General features: G+C 33.5%; 2 protein-coding genes across 5 annotated transcripts in view; one reads left to right on the forward strand and one right to left on the reverse strand.

The window, feature by feature from the left end:
- LOC104699765 (uncharacterized protein At4g04775-like) lies at positions 859-2,136 on the reverse strand. The gene is made up of 2 exons (XM_010415115.2): positions 1,669-2,136; positions 859-1,568 (listed from the first exon to the last, which is right to left on the reverse strand). The coding sequence occupies exons 1-2, from the start codon at positions 1,840-1,842 to the stop codon at positions 1,269-1,271; spliced, it is 474 nt and encodes a 157-aa protein (XP_010413417.1). The 5' UTR covers positions 1,843-2,136; the 3' UTR covers positions 859-1,268.
- The window catches only part of LOC104699768, a 4,094-nt gene continuing 3,311 nt past the window's right edge, over positions 7,914-8,696 (forward strand). For 2 of the 4 annotated variants that reach the window (XM_010415118.2, XM_010415120.2), the window contains exon 1: positions 7,914-8,438. The gene's annotated coding sequence lies outside the window, so the exon portion shown is untranslated. Of the gene's footprint in view, positions 8,439-8,460; positions 8,554-8,696 lie in introns of those variants that run through there. The other 2 variants (XM_010415119.2, XM_010415122.2) reach the window with 2 other exon arrangements.

Consider the following 8,696-nt stretch of genomic DNA (forward strand, 5'->3'; position numbering starts at 1 on the left):
ATGTTGGAGACAGTTAGAAGACTGTCTATGGTTCGGATTGCCAAGCGTTCAGCTCTCTCTCATTCTCACAAAGGTAATTAACTTTATTCAAAATTTAATGCAATTTTCTACGATTGTCTATGATTTTATTCAAAGACTGTCTATGATTTCTACATATTTAATGCAATGTTCTTGGTTTTTGATGTTTCAGGTTTATGTACTCCATATGTGGCAAGGTTTCTTGCTAAAGAGCATGACAAAGCTTCGGAATGCCAGGTGCATCCTTCTACTAATGGGTGCTTTGAAGTCACACTGGATGGAGACAAACACAGAGTTAGTTTACAAAATATGACTTGTACCTGCAAAAAATATCAAATATGTGGTATTCCATGTGAGCATGCCTATGGAGTGATTCTGAAGAGGACGTTAAGTGCTGATGACTATGTCTGCCAGTGGTTTCGAACTGCTATGTGGAGGCTTAACTACACAAATGGCATTACTCCACAAAGGGGTGCTCGTCATTGGCCTTCGACTTTAGGTGAGAATGTTCATGTTCCACCTGAGCCACCACAACCTGGGAGAAAGAAGATAACCAAGGCAGACAAGAAGAGGAAGCCAGGTGTAAATGAGTCTCCTGTCAAGAAGAAACCAAAACATAAAAAAAGGATAATGCACTGTGGAATTTGTGGTTCTGATCAGCATAACCGTAGGTACCACCAGAAGAAGAATCAAACACAGGTTGTTAATCGGTTTTTTCTCATTTTATTTCTCAAGATGAGTCTCTTGTTCTCATTTTTTGAAATTTGCGGTTTTTCAGGCTTCTCAGGGTGGTGGAGGAGAAGTTGTTCAAGGTGGTGGACTTTCTCAAGATGGTGGTGGACTTTCTCAATCTGGTGGAGGAGAAGTTGTTCAGGGTGGTGGAGGACTATCTCAAGGTGGTGGAGGACTTTCACAAGCCTGAATATTGAAGATTATGGTAGTAGGGGTCTGTTTTTTGGTTTAAGAGACTAGTTGGATCTGTATTTTGGTCGAATAGACTAGTAGGGTTATGTTTTTGGTCTGTGATCATGTTGAGAACATGATTTCAAAACGTTATCATTCTGCTTGTTTTCAGAACATGTGTTCATCATGTTCTGCCTTTTATGAAATGTGGAATGTCTTATCTTATTAAATGCAATAGCAACACCAACAGGAGTTCACACTCAACACCAAAACAAACAAGAGCATAAAGCAGAGCATACAACCGAACAACAATAGATTACAACCGAACAATAGTTTACAATAGCTCATCATACAAGCTTAAACAGAGCAAACAAGATCATAAAACCGAAAACACATACAATTATACTCTTATTCATCCTACATTGCAATTCAGCTTTTGCTTCCAACAAAACTTCTTCAACCCTCTCACAAAGCTCTTTTTCGAACTCCATTTGCATCTTCTCAAATTTCAGCTTCTGTTCTTGCAATGTCTCTATTGTACGCTCTTTCATCTCTTCTTTTACTCTCTCAAATTGAACACCCAATGTTGCTACCTCGTCCAACAATGCCTCATCGACCCACTTAAAGATGTGGTTATCGTTCACAAGCTAACATTATATCATAGAATACAATGAAAATTGATGAGAAGGATTAGGCTCGGATTTGGATTAGGTCGATGTCTACATCAAACAAAGCATAACATAGTACCTTCTTTGCTGCTGCTTCTCGACATCGAAAGTATCTCCGAGAAGGATTAGGCTCGGATTTGGAATTCTTTGCCACGATGTGTTCCCCACACCAGCATCTCTTAGGCACGCCAACGACGAATCCTCTTTGTCGAACATTTGATGAACCACTCGAACCTCCAGAAACGGTACTCATGGTTGCAAAGATCGATTTAAGAATTTTATGCTTTTAGGGTTTGAGGATTTGGGGATTTTAATGGAGTTATAGATGTGTTATAGATGTATCGTCTCGGGTCGGATTATTAACATCAGTCAGGTTTTATTTTTGGTTTTCTATTTGGTATGAACGGTTTCGTATCGGTTCACTCTTTAAACCGATAACATCCCGATATATGGGTATATAGATTGAGAAGAATTTCATGAGAGCCATCTGGGACGGGGGTAAAGATCGGGCTCCATCTGGTACGATATCATAGTTCTCATGGGGAACCAGGACGTTTTCCCTTTTTTTTTCTCTTTTTCTGTCAAACCAGTTTTTTAATTTACACATCTAAATCACATAAATTATTCAAGCAAATACATCATCAAGTAGATCATAGTTAACTAAATTACACAACCAAGGTACATGACACGAATCAAGAGAAAATTTTATACACAAATTTACTCTTACAAGTTAAAGAAGTCGTTTTAATAATAATATCACATCGAAAGATACACTTATAAGTTTAGTTAATTTGGTCCCTGAACTTTGTGATTTTAGCTTTAGTTCCTGAACTTTGCAATTTTAATTTTTTAGTCCCTTATATATTTGGTATTTAAAGTTAGTCGTCCCCTTACTTTTTATCTTACGTTTTGTTTAGTCACTCAACTTTTTTCACGAATGTCTACGATGGGCCAGTGTATTTGTTTATCTGTCGGCCCGTAATACTAAATGGGCCGTATGAGATAGGCCAGTTGTAGTATAAACTACTTGTTGTTTCTCACCCAATAAATAGATTTTTAATTTTTTAGGTTAAACTTTAAAGTTTAAATGGGATAATAGTTGGTGAGACTATGATGACTCTCTTCGTCCAGTTCTTAGTTTTTGTCTTGTTTATGGGTTTAAAATATCATATATTCTTAATCATTATGGACACATATATTCAGATATTTACTTGTTTATTGGGTACTAAATTATTAATCGATCTGAAATTTTCTTTAATCATAATTAATAATGGTTTTGAACTTGTAGATATGATAATATATACAACAACGCAATAGCCAGTAGACATTTAATGAGTACTTTATACCTCTTTTAGTAAGGAAACATACATCGCACGAACCTAACTCAATCAATATACAGTTTTTGCATATTTTTTAAAGCTTTTTTTTAGTGTACAACAGTGAATATAATATAGAGGTATATCATGCATACAATTCGAAATAATTATGTACAACTAATTAAATTATATACAAAATTGGGTTGAGTTAGTTGTTAAGTACCTATTGATCAATCACATTATCTGATATATATAACGAGATGGCGTTAATTTATTGGTGTGTTTTCTTCGCAAACAGCCAATTTTCGTGGACCGAATAAAGCATCAAAATACAAAAAATCGATAATTAATTAGTGCTGATAATATGAGACCGTCCACTAGTGATGTTTTAGTTTCAACAGATTAATATTCACGCATTTTCAACTTTTTCGTAATTTTACGTTGCCACTTCGGTTGAATCATCGCATGCTGATGGCATTTCATTGTTGCAATGATATCCAAAGTGCTTTTTTATCTATCGAACGTTTAGTCAAAATATGTCGACTTCAGAATTTAATTTATGCACAATTATATACTGCTCATCATGATTGTCTCTTCATGTAATTTATGTAAGATGTAAGACCAATCAATATATATACATGCAGTTTTTGCATATAATTCTTAAAACGTTATGCTGCAAAGCTAATAAATATAAAACTTATTTAATCAAAGCTTTATAGTTTTGATTCGAATAAGTTATAAGACCATTGATTATAATTAAGATATAACGATCCAATAAAATAAATATAGACCAGCTTCAGACTAAATATAATGCACAAAAGCTTTTTAAAAAAACCACAATAATTAGCTTTATTGAGTAGATAACTTTTCGTGCAATGCAAAAATTCTTGTGATAATTTTATTTGATTTCATGTCAAACACAAAATTTTATTTGATGTACTTATTAATTATATAAGCTTGGAGGGGGGGAGGATGGTTGCGCTTTTCTATTTACCAAAGTATAAAAATGCACAGAAAGATTAAAATATACAATTTACACCTTTCTTTTTTGTGAAGTAGACATATTTTAGGGAAAAATGCCAAAAAAAACCCCAAATTGTTTTTATTTGGAATTTTAATATCCAATGATTTTGCATTGAAAAAAAAATTCGTAGTGTATTTCTTTGATGCTTTTTAAATCATCATGTTATATTGATTTGTCGAATCAAACATCAGACTTAACAGACGTTAATTTGATTAACGGAATCTCTTAACTGGGTTAATTAAACCAAACACATGAGTAATTGGGGTTAAACGAAAGACAATGTTGCCCTTAATTATTTCCCCCAAATCGATTTGATATCGAGAAACCCTAAAAACCACTTTCCCCAATTTATTTCTTTTTGTTCTTCTTTCAACATCTAATGGAGCGAGTGATGAGTGAAGGCGTTTGATTTTGCGGATTGGGTTCAGTGTATTGGGCGTGAATTCTGAGATTATTATGGAGATGAGGTATGTCGATCCTTCGCAATTTTGGGGTTCTCGATCCTTCGCAATTTTGGGGTCGATTTCAATATTGGGGTCGATTTCAATTCTTGGGGATTTTAGGGTTCATAGATTTTTTTATTTTTAGTTGGGTGGGTGAAATTCATTATTATATTAGGAGATTAGGGGTTGATTTGAAGTCGATTTCAGTTTTTAGGGATTTGTTTGTACTAATCGTGAATGTTTATTGGCGTGTGTAGTGCTTTCGAGTGTTTGAAGTGCAAAATACACTTTAGAGGGGATGTTTCAATGAAGGAGCAATCATTCGACTATATAAGAGGGGACTCGAAAGACATGTTAATGGATCCCGATTTGATGACATGGTCAATCTTTGGCGAGTTTTGCAAGGAGAATGAAGTGGATGGTGAAGTCGAAGAAGTTTGGTATAAGCTTCCACATGAGGATATAAGTTCAGCAAGATCAATTGGTAACGACAAAGATGGTGGGATAAGGGAGTTGTGTCGTGAAGCCATTATTGGTGGTGAAGTCGATATTTACATCGACAACGGGGTTACTGTACCAGCACCGTTTCCTCTTTCAAATGAGGATGTTGTAGATGAGGAAAACAAAGTAGAAGCTGATGCTGATGAGGATGACCATGGTGATCGAGTAGAGGAAGATAGGCATGATGATGGAGTAGATCCAGAAGAGGAAGGAAGGCATGATGATCCTCAGTTTTTTGCATTTTTCGAAGAAATTAACAATGGAAGACCACATGGGGATGAAGCAGCAGTTGGGGATGAAGCAGCAGTTGGGAATGAAGCAGCATGTGTTAATGAAGCAAGATGTGTAGATGAGGAAGAAGCTGTAGATGAGGATGAATTTGAGAGGCAGTGTTTTGATGTTGATCTCATCTCTAGCTTCTAATAAGCTAATCTTCTGCCAACCATACGACTTTTCTTCATCTGCCCAACCAAAGGACCCATGAACAACACATCTGTAGAATCTTCTTCCTGGATTATCGTTTGTCCATGATTTTACAACGGTCGTCGCTTTTCCACAATTGTAGATAGGACCCCAGACCATCTCCCTGAATTTCCATCAGACCCAGAACTTTGACTCACCATTCGCTCCATTAGTTGTTGAAAGAAAAACACACACGACAAAGAGAAAAAAATTGGGGAATTTAGGTTTTAGGGTTTGAGCAAATCGATTTGGAGGAAATAACTAAGGACAACAATGTCTTTCGTTTAACCCCAATTACTCACGTGTTTGGTTTAATTAACCTAGTTAAGAGATTCCGTTAATCAAATTAACGTCTGTTAAGTCGGATGTTTGATTCGACAAATCAATATAACATGATGATTTAAAAAACATCAAAAAAATACACGAAATTTTTTTTATTTCAATGCAAAACTATTGGGTATTAAAATTCCAAATAAAATTAAGTTAGAGTTTTTTTTTTGGCATTTTTCCCTATTTTGTTCTATATAAAATGAAAATGAAACGTAACTTTAATATATCGATATAATGCACCTTTAAGACAAAATTTAAAAGGTGTGTAAAAAAGACAAATTGAAAAGCTTATGGGTTTTGGGGAGAATCCTATGAAAAATAAAAATGATTGGTATCCAATCCACTTACATAGCTTTGTAGTGAGTTTCATTGTTTTCTAATATGTTGGGATACAGATGTAAAGACCAAACGTCGTCGTTTATAATTCAAGTATCTCAACGAACATTTCCCAATCCTCAATAATACAAAAATTGTTGATGATGATTTTATAATACAAGTTTCAGGGTGTGTGTTTCGTTTATAAAACTGTCGGCATGTATTAACTTCAGTTGATTATTACATTTACGTAAATGGACATTATAACTACTAGTGCATATAAGTACAAAATTAAACTATATACATATATATATATATATATATATATCTGCATACATTAAAATAAACAAATAAAAAACAAAATTTAATGAGTAGGTGATTAGCTAGTGGTATAAACAAAGATGAACATCGTTGTATATTTCATCATGCTAATTATAGTATATGTCAGAGTCATATCATAAATAAAGTTTGGCAAATGCTGTTCTATTGTTTAATTTTTTTCTTAGAGTCCAATCTAAATTTGTGTTATTTAATTATAACAATTTAGAGGGTAGGCAAACCTCGTGGCAGTAAATCAAGATTAAGGGTTAAAAATCATATCGGGTGTTTGTTTTAATTTTTTCTTCATTTTGTATCTAAAATTGGGAACATAAACATGAACTAGACTGGGAAAAAATAACACTATTATTAGCATTAGTTATCATTTATTTTGTATTTATTATATATACAGAATATTTTAGTTTAGTGCTTTTAAATTCTGTGATGCAAAACCTTTTCATGACTGAGAAGTGAGAAAATGTTTAGTTGTACGTAGCTGTAGAACTACAAAATGCAATATGACACTCTTAAAATGTAACGAAGTGAATAAGTGATAACTACACATTACTCACTTAGTCGTCGAAACAAAATTTTGTTTCACCTCTAAAAGTAAAAAAAAGAAGATTTGAGGTCACAAACACGATTCGCCGGTAGTCAAACATAGTTATGGTCTGTATGGACGGGTAACATCGTAACGGACGCTTTTTTCACATCCCTATTTATTTAGTTGCATTCTATAAACAAAACATATAAAACTGTACGTCCTTGACTTATACCTAATTGCATTTTTCTTTTGTTCGTTTTTGAAAAATTAATTTCCCTCATGATCTCGCATATACCAAATTTATCATTTACTTTTTGAATATATCTTGAAGTCTAACTAGTAAACTTTTTTTTTGGAACAATATATAGTTTACTAAATTTTAATTTAAGGATGACGTACAGCAATTGTTAGAAACCACCTAAATTAATTGAAGTTTAATGAATTATAAACCATAACTTTATCTTACGTATGAGAATTAATATCTAGACAAACTATCAACTTCAACCTACAATTAATTTCATATTAGACTCATAACATTTTATATATTGCTCAGAATCTGAATGTCGTGTATACAATATCCCCTAATTTTGTTAAATGTGTTCATAATTAAAAAAGTTGTCCAAAGTGGCAGAAACTCCAATGCATGTCATTTTTGACTTTTTCTTCAGTTTTAGAACGCTTTATTCTAATTTCTCACCTATTTCTTTTAATTAATTTTCTTGATATATGTTGACTTTGCAATTTTCGTGAAAGGAAAATACCATCATACCCTTCCCGACACATTCGTTCTGTACGGTACTACCGTAGCGACGACTCCTTCTAGAGGACCATTAACCTAGCTACCTGCATCACCAAACCTTCTCTCACCATATACATATAAATGATATACTATATACGTATACACACACAACACATTCATTACAGTCTCGTGAAGACACTAATACACTTCTATATATATATCTACAGTACAAGGACAACGATGTGTAAAAAGAGTTACGGGCGAGGATTCCAATGGCTGCTGCACCTTAAAGTGAACAAATCAATATTACCCAAACAAAAAGGAAAAAAATCTCTACTCTTTTGATCAGCTAGAGAAAATATATATCTTGGCTCATATGTAAATAATGAAAGTTAATCCAATCTCCACACCACACACCACACTTTCTAATAATCTAGGTTTGTCCTTCTTTTTTTTTTCCTAGTAATTTATTCAACTCGTGTGACTTTATGCCTAATTCTCCATTTTTAAAAATAAATTTCATAATATTTAGCATATTTTTTTAATCTTGATATTCTGGTGAGAGAAAGATGGGTCTTCATAATCTAAATTGAGACACTAGTTTGTTGTTCAACACCTCCCTACCCTCGTGTTTCGAGCTTCGTTACTTCGTTCTTTCATTTTTATGTATAAAAGTTTCGAGAAAAAGCCGCAAATTCAGCCAAGTTTTTTCCGGGAAAGTCCGGTAACACTTAAGGGCATTCTTTTGTTTGTTTCGTGGAAAACAGCTAAAAAGTTGTAAAGATGGCTTCTCTTATTAATTGATCCTCCAGCTGCATTTTCAGATTTTTCTCAAGTATCGGATCAGATTCTTAAAGGTATTTACTATTTTCTTTACTCTTTTATGCTTTTTTATTTCTTCCTTTCTTCTTCTTCTTCTTCACGATGATTGTCAAAAAACAAAAAAGAAGTTCACTTGCTACAAAAGGAAAGGTATCGAATCATAAACAGTAATTATCACAGTATGTTTGTGTGACTGATTGGAAAAAATCATGAAAACAGAGTTTTAACAGATCACTTGCATGATGAATTAATATAAAGTTAAATATTTTTGGCTTGTTTTTTTTTTTTTTTTT

Source organism: Camelina sativa, chromosome 7 (genome assembly GCF_000633955.1).
Source record: "Camelina sativa cultivar DH55 chromosome 7, Cs, whole genome shotgun sequence".
Taxonomy (NCBI): domain Eukaryota; kingdom Viridiplantae; phylum Streptophyta; class Magnoliopsida; order Brassicales; family Brassicaceae; genus Camelina; species Camelina sativa.

Excerpts from the sequence above, each read along its gene's own strand:
- LOC104699765 (XM_010415115.2), bottom strand. The coding sequence starts at position 1,842 with ATGAGTACCGTTTCTGGAGGTTCGAGTGGTTCATCAAATGTTCGACAA. Across the intron at positions 1,569-1,668 it reads GAGAAGCAGCAGCAAAGAAG|CTTGTGAACGATAACCACAT; the intron begins GTACTATGTTAT and ends ATATAATGTTAG.